Source organism: Canis aureus, chromosome 13, assembly GCF_053574225.1.
Source record: "Canis aureus isolate CA01 chromosome 13, VMU_Caureus_v.1.0, whole genome shotgun sequence".
In the NCBI taxonomy this organism is placed as follows: domain Eukaryota; kingdom Metazoa; phylum Chordata; class Mammalia; order Carnivora; family Canidae; genus Canis; species Canis aureus.
Genome location: NC_135623.1, coordinates 26,249,152 through 26,273,867, shown reverse-complemented (window position 1 = coordinate 26,273,867; position 24,716 = coordinate 26,249,152). Strand labels below are relative to the sequence as shown.

Sequence of the window (24,716 nt, the reverse complement as noted above, 5' to 3'; positions counted from 1 at the left end):
ATGGTTGCATGTTAGCGCTAAAGAGCAAACAATTTGGGTTGGAGCTGAAAAGTGGAGAATTCCAGGAATGATTTCCTCCATTCCTCACCTCCAAAAATGGAATGGATAGATTAGGTGATTCTGTTTCCATACAGAAAAGTTGTACACTTCTAAAAGGGAAGAATTAGTTACAACATAGAGAAAATTTTAAACATGAAGTTAACTATTACTTCAGACAAAAATCAAAATTCTACAAGGAAAGAACAGATAATCATGGAACACTTCTGGGCTTAGCACTGAGAATTTACATACAGCAACCTAAACTCTGCATGGTGATTTAACTAAAACTATAGTAGGCGCTGGAAGAATTATTAATGGTGAGGAGATTTAGGACATCTAGTTATCTCAAAATAGAAAGTCAAAATATAGTAACTGATAAGAATTAACATAAAAGTTGGCAATTTTATTAAAATTCAAAATTAATCTAACTTTTCTACTCCTATGAATTTTACAGATATGTATGAACATTAGCAAAATGATACGTGACCAAGATATCAATTACAGCACTAGTTGTTAATGATAAAAACATCAACATCAATCTAAACACTCATTTACAGGAAAACCATTAAATAAATTAAACCCATATAACTGATTATATAGCTATTTAAAAATGATGCAGCTCTTACTTGCATTGTTAATGAGAAATCTTAAAGATGTATATATATGAAAAAGCAAAAGGGCTGTCATTTTTTTCTAGATAAATGTAGCAACATAAGTATATGAAATAAAGAGTATATACCAAAAGAAACAGCTCAAGTGCTAAAAATAGTTATTTCGGCTACAGGACCGAGTGGATAGGGAGGGATTGCCATTTCCCATTGAAGCCTTTAAGTACTATTTGAGTTTTTAAATTGTCTACACATTATTTTGATTAAAATAACATTAACTGAAAAACAAACAGGTTTAGAAGGCTAAATAATTTGAATCAACCCTCCCATTAAAGAAAACTTAGAAAGTTCAATGAAATCTAAGAAACATTTCCTAAAAAGTAAAGCCTAAGAAGATTAACCAGCATTAACCAGGCCCAGATTCAGGAGAGCGTTAAAATCTGGAGAAGTTAGAAAACTGCTTGGGCACCATCTGCCCTAGAGATAATTTGCAGACAAGGGAGAGTTGACCAAGAAGCAAGCTAAGCAGACAAAAGCAAAACAAGGGTTGGGACCCAAAAAAGTTACACTGTAGCGGTAATTATCAACCATAAGTAAACCTGGCCCTAGCTTGGTCTTCAGCCACCTGAATGATCCACAAAATATAAAGCCTTGAAATTAAATTTAAGGTGGGTACAGCAAAAACAAATGGAAATTTCATCTTAGGCCTCCAATTATTCAACAAATAATTTTCAAGCACAATGTCTAGTACATATTTAAAGATAATCAGGCACACACAGGAACAACATTAACAGATACAGGCTATCTTCTCAGATACAACTATAAAATAACTATATTCACTATGTTCAAGTATACAAGACAAGACTGAAAATTTCAGCCACAGATGATTTAAGTAATACAGGTTTGAAAAAAACAAATGATAAAAATTCTAGAACTCAAAAATAAAATTAGGAACACAATGAATAGATTTAACAGCAGATTATACATAGAGAATAAATGAACTGGAATGTAAGTTAGAGGTTTCTCAGAATGAAGCACACCAAAGGATAGTAGTACATATAGGGCACAAAGTATACAACGAAAAGGTCAAACAGATGTTTAATTGGAGTTCCAGAAGGAGAGCAAAACAAGAGGGGGTAGAAGCAATATTTTAAGAAATAATAACTGAGATTTTTTCAGAAGTGATGAAAACATCAATCCAAAGAATAGAGAATTCCTTGCAATCTCACTCAGGGTAAATAAAGAGAAATCCCCACCTGGTAACATCGTCATGAAACTACAGAAAACCAGAAACAGAAAAAAATCTTAAAAGCAGAAGGAAGGGGAAAAAAAAAAGCCTTCTAAGACACAATATCTAGAATGATTTTTCAATAGTAACAGAAGCCAGAAAACAGACGAATCATATTTTCAATGAGTAAAACACAAAAATAAAATGAACAAAACTGCCAATTTAGATTTCTATACCATGTGAAAATCTTTTCACAAATGAAGATGAAATAAAAACATTTTACGACAAAAAACAAAAAAGAAAGAATTAAGATATCAGTAGACCCATATTGAAGGCAGAAGGAAGGTTAGACATACAAGAATAAAAAAGGAACAAATAAAATGGAGATATGCTCTCTGGAAGAAATGATTCAGAGTTCAATGCTTAGTAATTTATTTAGTATTCAAAGGGACGAATTCTTTTACCTAGCATTAATATCCTAGTTGTCCCTGGATTCTGTATGCTGTACTTAACTGCACGTCTGCAACTAGTTTATTTCAGATTCATGTCTTCATCTAAAGAATTTATGTCAAAACTGTCAGAGAATATTAAACTAGATTTACTAAGACATCTTATCACCCTGACTCTTGCTTATCTAACTACCTCTTATTAATACTAAGCAAGCAGATTAGCAATAAGTAATAAAAATCATTTATACTTAGTATGCACTCATACTATGCATACTAAGTATGCAGTATACAGTATGCATGAATATTTAAAACAGATTATTACCTATTATCTTTGTAATCCCTCTTTTCTAGCTTTTCCCTATAGAATTTACATTTAGAATGTGAGCTGCAAGTTACATTATTGAAACCCTGATTCCAACTTTTATTAGCTGCATGTCATTGGTAACATATTTCATCTATTTATGCATCAAATTTCACATCAAGAGAACAGTAATTATTGTGTTCACTCAGGGTTATTTTAAGAACTAAGATTAAAGGAAATATACATGGAAAAGCACTCGGCACATCACCTTGTACAAATGAGCATCAATATATGTTAAAAAAACAATTTTCAGGAAAAAGGTACATAAAATCTACATTTTAAAAGCAATGAATTTTAGAAATTGCTAATTTTCATAATTATTTATAATAATTTTATAATAAATAATTACTTTAAAATGCAGAAAACACATACTTGACTAAATCTATTCTGTTATTGATGGCAGCCCAATGGAGGAGTGTAACATTTTCTTTGTCTGGTTGCCGTACATCATAACCCGCTTCCACCAATTCTCGGCAGCGTTCGTATATTCCGTATCTTAAAAAGAAAGAAAATATGAGATTGTTACTACTTTTGACAAAAAATTTAACCCCCAAAGTAACATGTCTACAAGAAAATAATGCTCCATTTTGATACCTGGAAATTAAAATGGACTTCTCAAGGTAAAATGTTACTTTAAAAATATCAACATTCCGCTCCTTTCACGAAGATGGCACCGAAGGTGAAGAAGGAAGCCCCTGCCCCTCCGAAAGCCGAAGCCAAAGCAAAGGCTTTGAAAGCTAAGAAAGCGGTGCTGAAAGGTGTGCACAGTCACAAAAAAAAAGAAGATCTGCACGTCACCTACATTCTGACAACCCAAGACCCTGCGTCTCTGAAGGCAGCCCAAATATCTTCGAAGAGCGCCGCCAGGAGAAACAAGCTTGATCACTACGCCATCAAGTTCCCCTTAACTACTGAGTCAGCCATGAAGAAAATAGAAGACAACAACACTGTTCACTGTGGATGTCAAGGCCAATAAGCACCAGATCAAACAGGCTGCGAAGAAGCTCTAGGACATTGATATGGCCAAGGTCAGCACCTTGATCAGGCCTGATGGAGGAAGAAAGCATATGTTCGACTGGCTCCTATGATGCTTTGGATGTTGCCAACAAAATTGGGATCATCTAAACTGAGTCCAGCTGGCTATGAATCTAAATATAATTTTATAATTTATAATTTTTTTTATAATTTTTTTTTACCATAAAAAAATATATCAACATTCCAGTGCGCCTGGGTAGTTTAGTCAGTTAAGCGTCTGCCTTTGGCTCTGGTCATGATCCTGCGGTACTGGGATCAAGCCCCTCTCCCTCTGCACCTTCCCCGGCTCATGCTGTATCTCCCCCTTGCTCAATCTCAAATAAATACATAAAATCTTTTTTTAAAAAAATCAATATTCCAACAGCTCTTACTAATCCCATTAGTAAAACTTTTAGTTTTAAATGTCTCATCTACAAGTATGCAATATCTCATCACTTGGAAGAGAAAAGGATACCAGAAATAAAATGGCTAATGATTGCTTGTTTTTACTAATATCACCATTTATTCCACAAAACATTTAAAGATTTTTATAACAAATGCAATTATGTTAAAAAATATTAAATCACAAAAAAAATAACAAAGTGCTTATCAATGATTTATAAGAACAAAAAGAAGAAAGGATGCTTCCCAACCTCAGTATTCTTTGTTTACAAATTTAGCTTTGATATTCCTGAGAGCAAATAAAGAAGAATGTGTGGAGATGGGAAGCAGGACTGGTGGAAGAAGAGTCCTATGCATTTAAGCCAATCAGAGAGAAGAGAAAGTATACTGAGAGAGTTCTAGGAAAGATGATTTTATCTGATAAAGAAGAATGGCATTTGTGGCAAGCCTGATCCTTTCCTCCCTCCTTCAGCTTTCAATCACTGTGTGGCCATATAAAGTTCTTAAACTTCTTATTATGGAAAATTTCAAGCATAAGCAAAAATGGAAAGAACAGTACAGGGACGCCTGGGTGGCTCAGCGGTTAAGTGTCTGCCTTAGGCTCAGGGCGTGATCCTGGGGTCCCAGGATTGAGTCCCACATCGAGCTCCCTGCATGGCGCCTGCTTCTCCCTCTGCCTGTGTCTCTGCCTCTTTCTCTGTGTCTCTCATGAATAAATAAAGTCTTAAAAAAAAAAAAAGAAAGAAAGAAAGAACAGTACAATAAACCACCAAGAATCCATCATGGAGCCTCAAAAACCATCAATTTTATTCTAAACAAAATATCAGGTCCTTGGAAATATGAGACACAAAAGCAAATTTAAATGAGCTTTGAGTATATTTGTAATTTCCCAGAGTGGTCTCCAAGATGGAGAAGGCACACCACAGGGTGAGGCTGGGGGACATAATGGGACATTCGAAGTAAATATTAAAACATCTACCTATATTCATGGGGTAGTTAATAAATCAAGCTTCAGGGCAGCCGGGGTGGCCCAGCGGTTTAGCACCACCTTCAGCCCAGGTGTGATCCTGGAGACCCGGGATCAAGTCCCATGTCGGGCTCCCTGCATGGAGCCTGCTTCTCCCTCTGCCCGTGTCTCTGCCTCTGCCTCTGTGTGTGTGTGTGTGTGTGTGTGTCTCATAAATAAATAAATAAGTAAAATCTTAAAAAAAAAAAAAAGTAAATCAAGCTTCACTAATATTTAACACAGCCTTCACACTGCTGCCCTCTCTGGCTCTGTACTACCTGTGTACACATGCACACACACATGCACAAGGTAATCAACCTGGGAAGAGCAAGAATTCCACAATCCACAGGAGATGACAATGGTACCTTAAGTTCTTTGTTCTTTTTCAGAAATCTGCCTACATGTGCCTAGTTAAGTGAACTAGACACACATTAAAAAGCAGAATCTACCTCATACTTTAAAGAAGTGTTAAGTGACAACAAAAATCATTTTTTTAAATTAATGTATATATGTAGGGTAATCTCTACACCCAACATGGGGCTTCAACTCACACCCCCAAGATTAAGAGTCACACACTTCTCTAAGCCAGTCAGGTGCCCCGAAAATCTTTTTAACCATGCAAAGAAATGAACTGCATTTTCCCTTTAACAAAAAAGAAAAGTATTTCAAAGTTACTAGCTTTTGTGGGGGCAGGGGCTGGTAAATGAATGCACAGTACGCTATCAATCATATACTTTTTTTTTTTTTAAAGATTTTATTTATTGATTTGACAGAGAGAGAGCACGTGAGCACGAGTCAGGTAGAGGTAGAAGGAGACTCACCACTGAGTGTGGAGCCTGATGTGGGGGTTCAATCCCAGGATCCTGGGATCATGACCTGAGCCAAAGGCAGATGCTTAACTGACTGAGCCACCCAGGAGCCCCATCCATATATTCTTAAAATGGGTAAAGACAGTCTGTTCCCCTTCAAGGCAAAAGCAGTATTTTAAACACAGAAAGTAACTACTTCTACTTCAGAAAAAAACTTGCTGTAAAGAGAATATTTTTTAAAAATTGTATGTTTGGAAATGTTTGCATCATTATATATACAGAATCTGAAAGACCTAAATATATCACCTATAAAAACCTCATGCGGATGCACTAAAATATTTTGAAATAATTTTGTTAACAAGTGTAAATCCATTTATTTTAATTATGAAAATGCCAAAACTTGAATAGTTTGCAAGAACTGTCATTTAAAAATGGATATTTAGCAAGGGAAACAAAGGCAAAAATTAACTACTGGGACTTCATCAAGATAAAAATCTTTTGCACAGCAAAGGAAAAACAGTCAACAAAACCAAAAGACAACCTACAGAATGGGAGATGTTTGCAAATGACATAGATAAAAGGCTAGTATCCAAAATCTATAAAGAACTTATCAAACTCAACAATGGCAGGGACATCTGGAGGGCTCAGTGCTTGAGTGTCTGACTTGGGCCCAGGTTGTGACCCTGTGATCCTGGGGTACTGGGACTGAGTCCCTCATCGGGCTCCCCACAGGGAGTCTGCTTCTCCCTCTGCCTTTCTCTGTGTCTCTGATGAATAAATAAACACACTATTAAGAAAAAAAAAAAAGAAGTGGGTAGAAGACATGGACATTTCTTCAAAGAAGAAATACAAATGGCCAAAAGGCACATGAGAAAATGCTCAACATCACTCGGCATAGGGAAATACAAATCAAAACCACAATGAGATACCACCTCACACCAGTCAGAATGACTAAAATGAACAAGTTAGGAAACAACAGATGTTGGCAAAGATGTGGAGGAAGGGGAACCCTCTTACACTGTGGGTAGGAATGCAAGCTGATGCAGCCACTCTGAACAACAGTGTTAAGGTTCCTCAAAAAGTTGAAAACAGAGCTACCCTATGACCCAGCAATTGCACTACTGGGTATTTACCTTCAAGATACAAATGTATTGATCCAAAAGGACCCTTGCATCCCAATGTTCATAGCAGCAATGCCCACAATAGCCAAACTATGGAAGGAGCCCAGATGTCCATGGACAGATGAATGGATAAAGATGTGGTACAAGGGAATACTACTTACCCATCAAAAAAAAATATGAAATTTTGCCATTTGCAAAGATGTGGATGGAACTAGAGGATATTATGCTAAGCAAAATAAATCAATCACAGAAAGACAATTACAGGATTTCACTCACATGTGGAAATTAAGAAACAAAACAAAGGATCATAGGAGAAGAGAGGAAAAAATAAAATAAGACAAAATCAGAGAGCGAGACAAACCATAAGAGACTCTTAATCATAGGAAACAAACTGAGGGTCACTAGAGGGGAAGGGAGGAGGGGATGGGGTAACTGGATGATGAACATTAAGGAGGGCATGTGATATAATGAGCACTGGGTGTTACATAAGGCTGATGATCATAACCAATAATAAATACATTATGTGTTAATTAACTGAATTTAAACAAAATTTTTAAAAAATAAAAATTAAGAAAAACATGGAGGGATCCCTGGGTGGCGCAGTGGTTTGGCGCCTGCCTTTGGCCCAGGGCGCGATCCTGGAGACCTGGGATCGAATCCCACATCAGGCTCCCGGTGCATTGAGCCTGCTTCTCCCTCTGCCTGTGTCTCTGCCCCTCTCTCTCTCTCTCTCTCTCTCTGTGACTATCATAAAAAAAAAAAAAGAAAAGAAAAACATGGTATTTACAAGGTAAAGTTCAGTAAAATATTTGCCTAGTGAGTAATACTGAAAAAGTAATTACTATGACTTAGTAAATACAGTATATGCTGTAATTCTTCCTTAAGGGAATTACGTATCTTTCTGAGGTTATCTTTTTTCCAGAAAAAAAAAAAAAAAAGATCATTATAACAAAGTATCCAAGTAAAATAAATTTAGGATCAGATTTCTACATCATTTTTGGGATCCCTGGGTGGCACAGCGGTTTAGCGCCTGCCTTTGGCCCAGGGCGCGATCCTGGAGACCCGGGATCGAATCCCACGTCGGGCTCCCGGTGCATGGAGCCTGCTTCTCCCTCTGCCTATGTCTCTGCCTCTCTCTCTCTCTCTCTCTCTCTGTGTGACTATCATAAATAAATTAAAAAAAAATTTTTTTTAAAGATTTCTACATCATTATAATATGAAATGCTAAACCATCTAAAATAATAATGAGAAGCATATTTAATTACACTACTCTCACTATAAATAAGATTTATGAAAGACATTAAAGACCTAAAGAAATATATACATCAATTTCCCCCAGATTGGTCTACAAATTCAATGAAATTCTAATTAAAATCACAAATGAGTATCTTATGAACTTCTCAAGTAGAGCCTAAAATTCATTTGTGAGAGTAAAAGGCTAAAAATAGCTAAGACAACTGTGCAGACCAAGAAACGATTAAAACAATTTGGTACAATGTGGAAACAAATGAAAAAGAGTATAGAGAAATGGACCAGAGTGATGTCAGCATCAAAGTAGAATAAGACATCTATCGTTCTGTCCCCCTTCCAACAACAGTAATTTGGGATCTAGTCATGGACAAAAGTGCCTCTGTGGGAGTTGTCGGATCCAGTACCACACTTGAAGGGAGCTGAGAAGTCTCACCCACCCATGTGTTGGGTAACAGATATACAGACAGATCCAACCATGGATCTTGCAGTGGCCCATAAACTGGCTCCAGTCCTTCTTGACAGGGGTCTGGAAACCCTGGATGATGCTATCTTAGACAACAACCCACAGATGAGAGAACCTCTGTGCAAGTCCAGGTTTCCAGAGGACAAGTTCCTATCACATTGTTGCAGGAAAAAAAAATACGAGTTTTGACACCCTGGAAAGGAGTACTGAATGGTGAGCTGCATGACTGGGGGGTGCAAAGGGGTGGAGGAGAGTAGCAAGACAGGACTCCGGAGGGCACCAAGAGGACACAGATACCATTCACTTCTTTTGGACTCCACCGAAATACATAAAAAACTTTTACAAATCAATCACAAAAAGACAAAAGAACCCAAAATGGGTAGAGGATTTAAAATGGCAGTTTGCACAGGAATAAACTTAAATGGCTAATAAACACAGGAAATATATTCAACACCATTTGTAATCAGAGAAAGACAATCAAAACAAACAAACAAAAAACATTTCACAACTCTTAAACTGACAGTTGTTGGGGCCCCTGGGTAGTTCAGCAGTTGAGCGTCTGCATTTGGCTCAGGGCGTGATCCTGGATCCTGGGTCAGGGGATGGAGTCCCACATCGGGCTGCCCGCACGGAGCCTGCTTCTCCCTCTGCCTGTCTCTGCCTCTCTCTCTCTCTGGGTCTCTCATGAATAAATAAATAAAATCTTGGGGAAAAAAACAAAAACAAACAAAAAACCCTGACAATTGTTAGTGTGACAAAACTAGGATTTAGCAAGAAGTAATCAAAGAATTCATTCCGTGCAGGTGCAAGTACAAACTGGCACAGACACTTTGGAAATCAATTTGGCAATAGTTGGTAAAGATGAGGGAACATAATGTAGAAGCCAGAAATTCCACTTGAGTTATCTACCCTAGAAGTACTTGTATACACAGGAAAAAGGACATTCATTGATGCAATGTTTGCAATTTAAAAAGTACTACAGAAACTATTTTAAGTGTCCCTCAGCAAGGAATGAGAATAATACAGAGCAGGGACGCCTGAGGTAGCTCAGTGGTTGAGCATCTGCCTTCGGCTCAGGGCATGATTCAGGGGATCGAGTCAAGTTGTCGTCCCATCCCGTGTCCGTCGTCGTCGTGCCCCCCCCCCCCCCCCCCCCCCCCCCCGCATTGGGCTCCCTGCAGGGTGCCTGCTTCTCCTCTGTCTGTGTCCCTGCCTCTCTCTCCATGTGTCTCATGAATAAATAAAATATTAAAAAAAAAAAAAAAAAGAATGCAAGGCAGTTGAACAATGAGGCCCTTATTTACCAACACTAATAAATCACAAAAGCTATGTTTTTTTTATTAAAAAAAAATAAACAAGCTGTAAAGTATATGCAGAGTAGAACACAATTTATATAAATTTTAGGCATATATTACAATGGCATATTTTGTTTATAGATGTTTGTCGAAATAAATGTACAGGAATGAGAATGATTCACAGCAGTTTCAAGAGAAGTTTCCTTGGGGAGAAGAAAGAGAGTAGTAGCACACTGAGCAACCTGTAGCAATTACAGCAAAATGTTAGTAGCATCTGCTTAATCTGACAGTTATGTTCTTCTCTATACCTTACCATAGAATTGAGATGTTTCACAATTTAAATAAGTGTTTTCAAAGGTAGAAATTACAGACAGCATAGATATTTTTCAAGAAATAGAACAGTTACAAGAGTATGTGAAGGATAAAGTGGTTGTTTTTTTCTTAATATGATAGATACTGGAGTCTATTTGCTGATGGAAATGATGCATATGGGTGAAACAGATAAATCAAAAATGAGAGAAAGGAGATATCAAAAGGAGCAGTTTCAAAAGGAAAGATGAACGTAACACAGCAGAATTTGCTAAGAGTAGGCCGCACGATGTACTCTGATTTTCGACTATATAACTAACATTCAAGATGTGCTTTGATTTTCAACTATATAACATTCAGGAAAGTACAGTGACATCACTGAACTAAGAAACTTCGAAAGTTTGTCTCTCCACCAAAGTAAAGAAAAAACTGGCATTAAGTGTCAACAGTCAACTTCTTCAGAACTCTGGACATTAATAAAAGGCTATCAGCAATCCAAGGAGCATTCAGTCAAAAAGAACAATGAGCTTCATTAAGAACAGAGAACTTTGTGGTACTTTAACATTTCAATCCTAGCCTCTCTGCTCCCCAGCAGCCTTGAAAAAATGTTTGTATTCCTGGTACTAGCATCACCAGCTAGACCCCAAGACCTAACTAACCTCCTACTGCCCACTCACTGACCTCTGTCCCACATTTCTTCCTTAAGCTCTTCTTTCCAGCTATCTCTTAACTCCCGCAAATGGAAGCCAAAAGCACCCCTCAAGGGATAGCAATGGCCCTCACAAGACCTCCAGCTGGCCCAGGCCATCCACACCAGTTTGATTCCAAGCCCCAAAGTGCACCTGTACAGACGGACCATGGAGTAACCTCTAGAATGACTGACAATTACCTTGACTCACTGTAACACTAAAATCTCTGCCCAAGAAGGAGCACAGGTCTCATCTACATAACATACAATGTATGTCAGGCATGTTTCCTTTTTCTTAAGGCGAGTGTGCAAACCCATGCCCGCATCTACATGTGATGGCAAGAATCCCTTTTTAAAATATTCATCTTAACCCTAAATAAAAGGAATCCATCCACCCTTGCTCAGGGAGTCACAGCTTTGCAAGTTATTCCCCATGACCTCCTCACTTGCTGCAAATAACATTTACTTTGTAGGACAACTCCACCGGGGTACCTGTGACCCACCAAGGAGTGAACTCACAATGGTTCGGTTACACCAGTACCTGGAGTGAGAACAGGGAGAGGGTTCTCTCAAAGCCTCAGTCCAAAAGAGAAGTCATTATTTGACCTGCCTGGTGGTTCCCAACAAGACTCCACTCGAAAGGCTTATCTATGGAACCTCACCTAAACTCATGAAAAGCTTCTCCCTGGGGGCCTATTTGTGAAATATTTTAATACCACAGCTGCTTGAGAGAATAGATGACAGTTGGGTCAAACAGGAGACAAATCAAAAAGCTTAAAAGCGGAAGCTGAGGAAAAGATATCCATGGGGCCTGAAAAGCTCTGACAGATCCCTGGGGATCTAGAAGGCCCTTCACCAGCATAAGGTGGTGTGCACGTGTTCAACAAAGACCTCGGAAGGCCCTAAGCTCTTAGTCTGACTGACCTTGAGGTTCTGGGCAAGCAAAAAAGCACTTAAGAAGTTTCTGTCCAATCATTTACTGACCACTAACTGAGCAGAGACCTCAGTGGCCATACATGACAAAGACACAGACTTTACAGAATTAGTTTAGAAATGGTACAAATAACAAAAAACCCCAAGAGAATCTAATATAAGAACTATCACCTCAGGGGCTTCCGGGTGGCTCAGTTGGTTAAGCATCTGCTTTTGGCTCAGGTCATGATCTCCTGTCCTGGGATCGAGCCCCACATTGGGATCCCTGCTCAGTGGGGGGCCTGCTTCTCCCAATCCCTCCCCTTCAGTGCTCTCTCTCCCCCTCTCTCAAATAAAATCTTAAAACAAACAAAAACTATCACCCCATAGAATCTGAATAGTCCAGTTTTCAACAAAAAAAAATTATAAGAGATGCAAAGGAACAAGAAACTGTAACTCACTCAGGATGGGGGAGCAATTAACAGAAACGGTCCCTGAGGCGGCCCAGACATTGGACTGACTAGACAAAGACTTTATATCAGCTATGTTAAATTTATACAAGGAGCATGTATGAGAACAATGTATCAAATAGAGAATTATCAATAAAGATAAATAAATACATGTGCTCATATTTCACAAGAAATACTATGTCCAAGAAGATAATGATTACAACGTAAAACTTACTGTGTTGCTTTGACTATGTCCCATGTGCTGTAATCATCAATATGAGTTTTCCGTCCAAGAGGTTCACCATATCCATGGTTATAATGGCTTTGGGGTTTGATTTCCTGTTAAAGAGTAAATCACACAAAGGCAAAAGTTAAGAAGAAAGGTACAGAAAACATTTCAATATTTTACTACCACTTTTGCACTGTTTGAAAAATGTTCACTATTGAAATGATTAGTTTTATCTTATTCTAAAGATGCAGAGAAAAAGCATGTTTAATAGATCTACCCCTTGTGCATACTCTTAAAACAGAAAGCTGTGAACCTAGAAGTTAGTGACAAATTTGCAACTGAAACTCATCTTTAGCTCCATAGAACTCTTACTTCATCAAATCAATTCTCATTCTCTCAGACCAATTTTTTTTTTTTTAATTCCAGCATAACCGCTGCCTCTAACAACACTCTTTTTTATTTTAAATTTGAGTACAGGTGACATGCAACAAACATTACACTAGTTTCAGGTATACAACACAGCCATTCAACAACACTCTAACACCTAACACTTTAAAACCTTCATCACATGCCAAATAAACTCTAAAGTGGTAAAGAAACAAACCAATGGAAATTATTCTTCTATTATTTTTGGATACTATCTTTCCTTAAACTCCTTTATGCTGAGGGCTTGTTAAACATCTACCATTAAGTGAGTAAGGAACAACAGGTCAGTTCTGATAAAATATAAGTCTGCTTAAATACTTCTAAATAGGCCAACACTCTTAATTTTAAACAGTTTTACAGAATATTACAACCATTCAAAGCTTGTACGCTATACATAATTTTCTACTTAAAATACAAAATTTGAGCTTTGCGCAGGGGCAGTATCGTAGCCAATGAGGTTTATCCGAGGCGCGATTATTGCTAATTGAAAATACAAAATTTGTTATGCATAGCTTCCTCAATATAACACAACACTAAGATACAATTATCTTTTATATGACAACAGAAAACTGAACATGTTTGGCCTGCTATCCAGAAAGCACAATATGGTGTACTGCATCCTCAAGTCAGGATATGATAAAACCAACATTAAGTTTAAGAGGTTGCCAAAAAATTCAGTAATTAGATAAAAAGTGCCCAAGTGTCCATCAATAGATGAATGGGTAAAGAAGACGTGGTATGGAACATCAGTCATAAAAAAAATGAAATCTTGCCATTTGAAGCAACATGGATGGATATACGGTATATTACTAAGCAAAATAAGTCAGAGAAAGACAAGTATCATATGATTTCACTCATATGTATAATTTAAGAAACAAAGAAAAAGAGACAAACCAAAAAAAAAAAAAAAAAAACAAAACCAGACTGTTACTATAGAGAAAAACAGATGGCTGGAGGAAGCAATGGGTGAAATAGATAAAGGGATTACAAAGTACACTTATCACGATGACCAGTGTATGTATAAAGTTGCTGAATCACTATATTGTATACCTGAAACTAATATATATATGTTAACGTATATACAGGAATTTTTAAATACATATTTTAATAGATTATGTTTTAAAAATCAAAGCCAATGCAAGAAAAAGAAATTCCCAAACATCAACCTTTTAAATATAGACAGCAACAACAGTATTGCTGATTTTTCCTTTTGCACCAGGCTCCACTGTGGTCCGGACAGTCACTTGCCCTCCAGAACTTTACAATCCAGAGTGGAAGGACAAAGTAGGTAAGAAACCTAAGTCAAATACTGGAAGCAAGAACCTCGCAATAAGAAATTAAAACCTAAATAAAGACAATATAAGATCTAAAAAGTAATAACTTTAAAACCTATTTCAAAAAAAAAAAAAAAAACCTATTTCAATATGAAAATCTGTTAAGGCAAATTACTATTCTTATTTACTTTTACAGGCAAAAATAATATTCACAAAATAAAAAATAAATCTCTTTTTAAGGCTTACTATCCTAATGCTTCCAGGGACTTTAATTCCATTTTTATCCCCAGAAACCTCATTTATTATACAAAATGATTAAATTATACTCTTAGTTTCTCCACAGAAACTGCAAAAAAATCACTTTTTTCTTCCAGTTACATTTTTATATTAAATCTGTTTTATCCATCTACAAGGTTTTGTTTTTACTTTTTAGTAAAAGAAACTTGATTTTTAAAAGATAACTTAAAAATATCCCTACAGTAATTCCAGAGAGGTAAAGTTATTCCCACTAAAAGGCAGAAGTAATGATGTTAAAGCGAATCTCCAACCTGTTTCATTTCCAAAAAAACAAATTTTGTAATATGGATTTCAAATTATTTTTCTCGCTTTTAACCTGGAAACTGAACTGTAGAACTAGTACCTCATCACTGTGACGAATGACAACACTATCAAGATAATCACTATTAATCACTAGGCCTAGGAATAAACATTTTTTTTAATTTCAAAAAAACACAAAAAATATACTGTGTTCATGTCAATAAGTGTATCTTCAATAAACGTACAATTTTTAATTACAAATTTGCTATTACATATCAGATACATTTTCAACACATATTTAATTATACTTTTAAATTGTATAATTTTTCGATTTAAATGGGGACCAAGAAACAATTTAATTGATACTTGCCAAGAAATTAGTATTACTTTAAAAATACATATGTAGACCACTGTAACTTTTAAGAATGTGGTAAATCCATTAGAAGCAGCTTGGTGTAACAGAAAAAGTCCTTGACTGAGAGGCTCCTGAATTCAAAGTCTGCCACTTTCTTATCTAGGCTACACCCAGTGAGGCAATTCACTACTATAGGATTCAGGTCCTTCATCTGTAAAAAGAGAAGGATGAATAAGATAAGGACACGGATCCTCTGAAGTGCCTCAAGGACCAACAACAGGGTGTCAAGAGCTCCAAGGCTTAAGCCCCACTCTCAATTCATTCACTTCTTAAACAAAGCCCTTTGTTACTTACCCGGTCTTTAGATACTGAGGTTTTATATTAATATTCCTTTAATGGGGGGGGGGGGGCAAGGGGGAGGAACAAGATGCAGCTGTTTTAAAAGAGTTCAAAAACTACTAGATTACAAATACTCCAAGATGCCTTCTAAGATTAACATAAAATGATTTTCTATACTAAAGAAATGGCAGCCATAGGAAGATCCTTAAAGCAGCTAGTTAACAGCCAAAGTTTTTGTTTTGTTTTTAAAGTAGCTCTACCCTCAACATGGAGCCCAAGGCAGGGCTTGATCTCCTAACGTTGAGAACAAGACCTGAACTGAGATCAAGAGTCAGATGCTTAATGGACTGAGCCATCCAGGCGTCCCAACAACCAAAGGATTTTACAGCTCAATAGTTGAAGTGAACTGAAGGAAGGAGAAGACACCTCCAAACTCTAATGCTGAAGTAACAGACGAGAATGAGAAGAGCTGGGATCCCGAGCAGCTGCAGGCTGCTGCAGTCACACAGCAGGTGGACGCAAACGCTGGCTTTGTACATCAAGATGGTAGATGTCATAAACATGTTTATTCAAATGCCCGGGTGGAATATAACCAATCAACTAGTTGCCAGGTGTCTGTGTGCAATCTAGTTAACTTTTTTAGAATGCTAGACCTATTAAATCTTTAGTTACATTCATTTTTATTTTTAAAAAAAGGGAAGCAGCACTAAAGAATCCTCTATGGCCCAGAGCTTACGTTTATTAACAACTAAATACAGATGTCTTATAAGTGCTCTAGCAGAAAAGGTTCTCTAAAAATTGATTTGATAGTAGAGTATATTTGAAAGAATAAATGTGCAAAGAGTAAATTAGGAATATTCAGGAAAAAAAGAGTAAGGGAAGAGATTTGCCCTACCACTGAAGGAAACAAAAGCAAAATAGGAGTGATGCAGTAATAAACAGGGCAACGGAAGAGAGCTTGAAGAATGAGAATCAGAATTGGGCGGGGGGGGGGGGGGGGGGGGCTGGGTGGCTCAGTGGTTAAGCATCTGCCTTTGGTTCAGGTTTCGATCTGGGGTCCTAGGATCAAGCCCCTCATAGGGCTCCCCGTAGGGATCCTGCTTTTCCCTCTGCCTGTTTCTACCTCTTTGTCTCTCATGAATAAATAAATTTAAAAAAAAAAAGAATCAGGAGGGAAAGATGTATTATTCAATATATGGTATAAATGAACAATTGCTAGCCATTTGATTAAAAAAAATTAGCAATCTCCAACATAAAGACTGATATGCTTGATAGAAAGATGTCAACAAAATATAGCCAAGGATATAGTTTCCTTAATGGTAGGTAATACTGAAATGCACCTGAAAATAACAGGGCCACACACAACAGAATTCAGGGCAAACTAATGGAGGCTTCCCAGGTCAGCCCATATCTGCCTAAGAACATACAGATGCGGCAGCCCCGGTGGCGCAGCGGTTTGGCGCCGCCTGCAGCCTGGGGTGTGGTCCTGGAGACCAGGGATGGAGTCCCGCGTCGGGCTCCGTGCATGGAGCCTGCTTCTCCCTCTGCCTCTCTCTCTCTCTGTCTCTATGAATAAATATATAAAATCTTAAAAAAAAAAAAAAAAAAAGAACATACAGATACCTGAGAGAGAGAAGGATGGGGTTCTCCTCCTGAGAGAAGGATGCATCTTCCTGTTCTTATGAGTGTGCAACCTTCCTGACTGTTCCAGAAATTCTGGCCATATACCAAGTCTAAGTAACTTGTTCAAAAAGCTAATTTAGGACTTTCTTCAATGTTTACTACAGGACAAGGTAAATTGCAGGTCAATTTCCCAGGCATCCCTGAGATGTGACTACCCCCTGACAGGACCAGACTCCAGCCTACCTATTCTCACCTCCCTCTTTATTTCAGATAACTTCCAGCCAGACCAAAGGCTTAAATATAAGAATACTGGCAATAACAGCCCTAGTGCACACAAAACTAAGCTCTGAGAAAAGCATAAATAACACCACATTTGACAAAATGGGCAAAGACTATGAAGATAATTCAAAGAGGGCAAAACATAATTGCCAAAGAGAGAAAGCCATGTGCACGCGCAAAAGAGATGAAAAAGACACAATTCCAAATTAATTAAGTAAATGCATTTCCAATCCCCCCCCCCCCCACGCGCCAAAGAGGGAGAAATCAACAACATTCTAGGGGACATACATGTTACCTACAAGGCACATGTTACCTGCCTATCTTTGGTGCTCAGCCCACATACACAGTGATTTTAGCAAGCCAGGGATCAACTACATGCTTATGATCTGCCCTGTGTAAATGCATGCTGTCAGGTATCATTCTAATAGGACAAAGTCTGAATCAAGAAGCTAAATGTACTTAATTACATACTTTGAGTCACTCAAATTTAATTTCATTAAATGTATGAGATAAAATTAGGTTTTAACCATAAAGGGTTACTGACAAGAAGAAAGGAAAAAAGGTCTATGCATACATGACTTATTTTAAGTCCCAGCTAAAACTGACAAGCCAAATGTGAGATCTTCTTAAAACCTGAAGTAGTGATGAATTAAATTTTAGGCATACCATAGGATTTTTTAAAAAGGAACATCAATTAAACATAACAGAAAGAATGTATAAGCATACAACAAATATAACCAAGGGAACAATGCATTAGGAAAAGCAGTAGCCATTACAAGATCATAAAATGATTTTAAAATGTATTTAGTTAACAGTGCCAGCAGATGGCACTACACTCAATTCAACAGAATTCTAACTTTTTTTGATGCTCTCTTCAAGGGAAGATTAGACAAAAGTGATTTGATTATAAAATGTAAAGATTTCAAATCAATTTTTTCAGTAAGCAACAGATCCCATATATTACATATTCTGCTGTGGTCCTGGATCCCTGCCGAACACTACATGATTATTGCTTCTAATAAGAGTCCGACCTGACTCACAAGTTCTCTCCATACTGTGGTAGTACCACCACTGCCTCCATCCAAACTCAAATTAATCTTGCTTGCTTCCAATAAACTTCACCACCACCTTGTAGCTTCTTTAAAAGCTGGTTTTCACTTCATTTCCTTCTAGAATTAATCTACATCTATACAAATATTTGTAACAATATACATTAATTTGGCATACATTTTTTTCTTTCCACAGAAGGTGATGAACAAATGCCTCTATGTACATCCCCCACCCCCATCTCCTCAAAAATAAAATTTTTAGGATTTTTATTTAGGATAGTATAAGATTTACAAAAAACAATGCAGAGTACTTACATTCTGCACACCCAGTTTCCTCTACCATTAACATCTAACATTACTACTGCATTTGTTGCAATTAATGAATATTGATACATTATTATTAACTGAAGTCTATACTTTATTCAGATTTCCTTAGTTTTTACATAATATCCTTTTTCTGTTCCAGGATTCCATCTATCCCATTACATTTAAGTTCTCATGGCTCCCTAAGCTCCTCTGGACTCTAACAATTTCTCAGACTTCCCCTTGCTTTTAATGGTTTTGACAGTTTTGAGGCGTGTTACTCAGGTATTTTGCAGAATGTCCCTCAACTAGGATATATCTGATTTGTTTTTCATTATTAGACTAGAGTTATGTGTTTTTAGGAGAAAGTGGTGTTTTCTAATTTACCTAATTTTTAAAATTTCCTTCAAAACTGTTAGAACAATCTTCATTTGTCCAAATATTTTCAGTCTGTAATCATAGTACTCATATTTTAGAATCTTCCGTTTTACATTTCTTCATGCCATTACAGGTAGTTTTTGTAAGAAATGCTTTGAACCACTGCAAAATAATTATGTTGATATATTAAAACACGCTGAGCAATGCCTGGGTGGCTCAGCAGTTGAGCATCTGCGTGACCCCTGGGTCCTGGGATCGAGTCCCACATCAGGCTCCCCACATGGAGCCTGCTTCCCCCTCTGCCTGTGTCTCTGTCTGTCTCTCTCTGTGTCTCATGAATAAATAAAACCTTAAAAAAAAAAAAATGCTGGGCAGCCCGGATGGCTCAGCGGTTTAGCACCGCCTTCAGCCCAGGGCGTGATCCTGGAGACCCGGGATCGAGTCCCACGTCGGGCTCCCTGCATGGAGCCTGCTTCTCCCTCTGCCTGCGTCTCTGCCGCGCGCGCTCTCTCTCTCTCTCTCTCTCAATCTCTCTCATAAATAAATAAATAAATCTTTAAAAAAAATGCTGAAACATTTCCCAACCACTGCACATTTAGGTTAAGCTTATATTTCCTAACTAAACTCAGATGTTATTTTCTAGGCATTCCATTCCTTGTCTTCTCCTTCTCTTCACCATCTTCACCATCTCTTCACCATCGAACTGGAAACTATGACAAGTCAAGAAGGCTATCTTCAATCATTTGTGTACTCCCAGCGCTGAGCACAAACAGAGCCTGGCATAGTATTTCATGCCCTTAAAGAAAATTACACAATAAATGGATGGGTTTCCCCCACTATTAAAAATACTACCATTAACTCATTTAGTATTTCTTCTTTTTAACTGGAGTAAACTTCCTAAAGTGAAATTCTTAAAGAGAATGAATATTTTTATGATGCATGATACAATATGTAAATTGTTTTGCAAAAGGATTATATTTATAATCCCACCAGTATCATATGATTAACCCATTTCTCCATAAATTCACTAGCATTATTCTTATTTTTATTGAATTCTTCCCCTAATTTAAACAAACAATACTCGGTATTTCAGGAGTGCCTGGGTGGCTCAGCTGGTTAAGCATCTGACTTTGGCTCAGGTCATGATCTCGAGATCCTGGGATCAAGTCCTGCATCGGGATCCTTGCTCAGTGGGGAGCCTGCGTCTCCCTGTCCTTCTGCCCCTCACCCCTCTTCCCCACCCTTTCACCCTCACCCCGTTAGGGTACCTGCTCTCCTTTGCTCTCTGAAATAAATCAAATCTTAAAAAAAAAACCTTTCATATTTTAACTTTTCATATGCTTTACTATATTCTATGTCATCTTTTGAGACTTGCCTGTTCTTATCCTCTGGCTATTTTATTCTATTTGAAGCCTGAAATCTGTTTGTTTAATACATTTGAATCAGATTTTCACATATTGAGATTATATATTAAACTTTTTTTTTAAATTTTTATTTATTTATGATAGTCACACACACAGAGAGAGAGAGAGAGAGAGAGGCAAAGACACACAGGCAGAGGGAGAAGCAGGCTCCATGCACCAGGAGCCCGACGTGGGATTTGATCCCAGGTCTCCAGGATCACGCCCTGGGCCAAAGGCAGGCGCCAAACCGCTGCGCCACCCAGGGATCCCTATTAAACTTTTTCATACTGATCTAAACACTTGTTATATTTTTGGGGTTGTTATTTATGTTTTCAATATATATCAAGGATTATACTTTCTATAATCACATACAATCTTTTTCTTGGACTTTTTGGTCTTGATTTTTATATTTAAATACTACTGTAATCATTACTGCTACCCATTAAGTACACCATGGACCCTTGAAAGTTAAATTGAGTCCAAGTGATTGACTTTTTCTTTTTTCAACTATGAGATATAAATAAAAGAGACATGTTGCTTTCAGAGAACAGATTTTAGGAGCCAGTATGCAATTCCTCATTCTCTTTCCCACCACCATGGAAAATGGCAATATTCCAGAGAGCAGTCCAGGTCCCAAAGGAGCCACTATCCAACTTACAGTGCATGTGTACTGCACACTAACATGTAAGCCACTAAGACTTCAGCATGGCTAGTGTAGCAAAACCCAGCTTAATCTGACTAATACAACTCTGAAAATTATTTTGGTAAAGACTTTGCAATGAAGACGTACATAAACCACTATATTTTGGAGCTGGTTATCCAGGATAACATCCCCATCTCAAGATCCTTAATGTAATAACTGGTACATAAGAGTACTGGTAATCTTCAACTTTATCTCGTATCTGCACACATGGTTGAAAATATTAATCCGTTTTTTTGATGATTTCTTTGAATAGTCCAAGAATATAAACAAGCACTCCAAACATTTACTCCTGCAAGTAAATGAGGTCTTTCACTTCTGTGGCATATAGCATTGGCAAACACATCAAATGCAACATTAGGAAAAAATAATGACAGTAAATCCTTATTTCCTTACTTTTTTTTCCATTTTAAAAAGGCAATGCCTTTTATTCTTTCTCCATTATATATAAAGTTGTTAAATTGTATTCAAATACATTACTCCAGAGAATGAGTAACATTGTATTTGGATATAATGCCCAGTTGACCACCATACCCTTTCACTATAAAATACGTCCACTTGAGATTAATTTTATCCTCCAACTATAGGATTCTGACTAGCATTCTTTTAATATTATCTCCTAGTTGGCCTGTAACTCTTATGGAAGCCTCTCTCCACTTCTCTGCTTCCTGCCCTTCACACACACAACTAACTCTTCTTAACCAGGAGCCCAAGCTCAAGTGCTGGCCACATTTCCCACTTGGCCCCAGAAAGCTGGGGCAGACACAAAATGTCCCACCTGTGGCAAATCTGAGGAAGTATCCTTCAAGCACTAGAAGTTTTGTTTGTTTTTTAAATGTATGAGTTAAGTGCATGTGTACACTAAGTTTTAAATTCAATCACCAAATTGCAAATATGATGGCAAAGAAACACTGAAAATCCTAAAAGAAATGCACAAATCCCATCTGCAGTTGAGTTTAAATAAACAAAGACTTAGACATCTAGTTCAGTCAGCAATAGACAAACAGGGAATTTTGAACAAGGAAATTACAGATGAGATAAACAATTCTGATGTTCACAGTGTGGACAAAACGTCCACACTAAATCTCATTCAAGTCCCCAAAATTTCAGGTGCAATTAGCTACCAACTCTTAACTACTTTACTCAAAATAAATCCATCACCTCTTTTTTGCTTTGCCTCTACAACATCTTCTCAAATGGTCTGTCCATCTTGCTATTCCAATCACTCCCCTGCTTAAAATCCTTATAATCATGTAAAAGAAGGTAAAGCAAGAACATTTCAGTAATCATGCAAAATTGCATGAACTGGCCCCAAATTACTTTTTCTACCATTTTCTTCTAAGCATCCTAAATGTTTATGTATAACAGCCATTTCAAGAAACCATGCTTATCAAAAAACCTCAGGGTCCTTTTGGTCATGTTAGCTATTCTACTTAGAAGGCATATCCCATCTCAGATCTGGCACACTTTTTACAAATCCTTCGATTCACAATTCAAATGTCACTACAGCCTTCTTTGTTTCCCTCAGGCAGAGTTAATGATCCAGTGTTCTGTGTTCCCAAGGTTATGCAAACAAATAATTACAATACTATGTGATGGTGTGTTAGTTTCCCATTGCAGCGATAATAGGTTACCACAAACTTATTAGCTTAAAACAACCAAAGATATTATCTCACAGTTCCGGAGGTCAAAGATCCAAAATCAAGTATCAGTATCAGAAGGTATCAACAGGGCAACACTCCCTCAAGAGGTACTAGAGGAGAAGCTGTTCTTTGCCTCTTCCAGCATTCCTTGACTTGCAGCAACATTACTCCAATATTCCAGGCCCACATCTCCAGATCTCTCTAGTCTACTTCATAGCCTTCTGTGCACATGTGTTCAAATCTCCCTCTGCCTCCCTTTTTTTGTTTTAAAGATTTTATTTATTTATTCATATGAGAGAGAGAGAGAGAGAGGCAGAGGGAGAAGCAGGCTCCATGCAGGAAACCCGATGAGGGACTCAATCCCAGAACTCTGGAATCATGCCCTGGGCTAAAGGAAGATGCTCAACTGCTGAGCCACCCAACCAGGGGTCCCCCTCTGCCTCCCTTTTATAAGGAGACATGTGACTACAATTAGAATCCACCTGAATAGCCAAGATAACGTCTCCATCTCAACACTCAATTTAACTATCCCTGCAAAGACTCTTTTCCCTTATTGAGGTAACAACATAGGTTCCAGGGATTAAGACTTGACATCTTTGGGGGGCCCATCATTCTGCCTACCACAGGACAGGGATAGAGAGAGAAAGTGAGAAGTAAAGGGACAAATTCATATACGCTGATGCTGTCTGTAAGCTGCTACATCAGCTTTGAGAGAAACTCCCACCTTGATATCTGATCCCTGGCCTGCTTTCAGCAACAGTCTCTTAAGTCAGTTCAGCAAGAATCCCCCTACCCTTGATGTCTCCTGTTAGTATTTCAATCCACTGAACCCTCATTCTTATTGGCCATATTCCCAATTGTCCTTGCTATATTCAGAACTGAGCTCAGTTCTATTCTGAGGGGCTTCTTTCCCCCCTATTGCAATAGTTCCTGAATGAAATGAATTTTTACCACTTTAACTACCATCCAGCTCTGGTTTTCTTTGACAGAATCTCCTCTCTAACATCTTCTGCTGTAGGAGAGGCAGGCATTCTTCAGCACACGTCTAAAAACTCCTCCCTAGCTGCTATGCTACTGGTATAACCTGGGATTGCTTATGCCAAGCAGGCAACTATCTTTTGGTTAAGTTTCTTTCATGACAGCTCTGGCCTAACCAGCATCTCAAGTGCTCACCTGGTCCAAAGGAAAGACTCTTAACGTCACTACATACACAGAGGAAGCCCGCTCTTCTAGCTCTTCCACTGCAAGACTAATTTCATATATCCCTTACCTTTATGCTTCCCAAGGAAAGCAGCAGCAGCCCCGTCAGTAACTGCAGGGGAGCCAAATCACACTTTTCCATGAATTCTCTAACACTCCACCAAGACAGCATCCCAGCAGGCATCCAGTCACAGACACATTCTCCCTCCTGAAAGTTCCTCAATTTTTCAGAGAAATTGTTTGCAATCCACATAGAGGATGATATAAACACTATCCTTTTTTGGATTCCTTTTTTGGATTAGTAACCCTTCAAAGAGCCCTTCTCCTCATTAAAATCTTTATTTTGTATAAGCTGTAGGTAATAGAGTTCCAGGACAAATCATAGCCACTTCTCAGCAAGTTCCGCCTCTCTGTTTACACTGCAGGGATCCTTTGTCAGCTACTGTCCTCAGCTTTGAGCTCTAGGAAAAATCCTTAGATGACACAGAAAGTCCCACTTAATAGCATATACACAAATATATCATAAAGTATTTATTCTTTCATATCTGGTATCTTTCACCCAACATTATGTTTC

The 24,716-nt window shown here is 37.8% G+C and overlaps 1 protein-coding gene and 1 pseudogene across 6 annotated transcripts in view; one reads left to right on the top strand and one right to left on the bottom strand.

The window, feature by feature from the left end:
* ZDHHC17 (zDHHC palmitoyltransferase 17) overlaps nt 1–24,716 on the bottom strand; it is a 189,843-nt gene that overhangs the window by 150,639 nt on the left and 14,488 nt on the right. For all 6 annotated transcript variants that reach the window (XR_013350553.1, XR_013350552.1, XM_077845573.1 and 3 more), the window contains exons 2-3: nt 12,640–12,743; nt 3,058–3,180 (exon numbers count right to left, since the gene is read on the bottom strand). Coding sequence is in view for 4 of the 6 variants with exons in the window: in XM_077845573.1 (XP_077701699.1) it covers nt 3,058–3,180; nt 12,640–12,743 (227 nt within the window). In the remaining 2 variants the exon portion in view is untranslated. The remainder of the gene's footprint in view (nt 1–3,057; nt 3,181–12,639; nt 12,744–24,716) is intronic.
* LOC144282755 (U4 spliceosomal RNA) lies at nt 13,483–13,559 on the top strand (annotated as a pseudogene).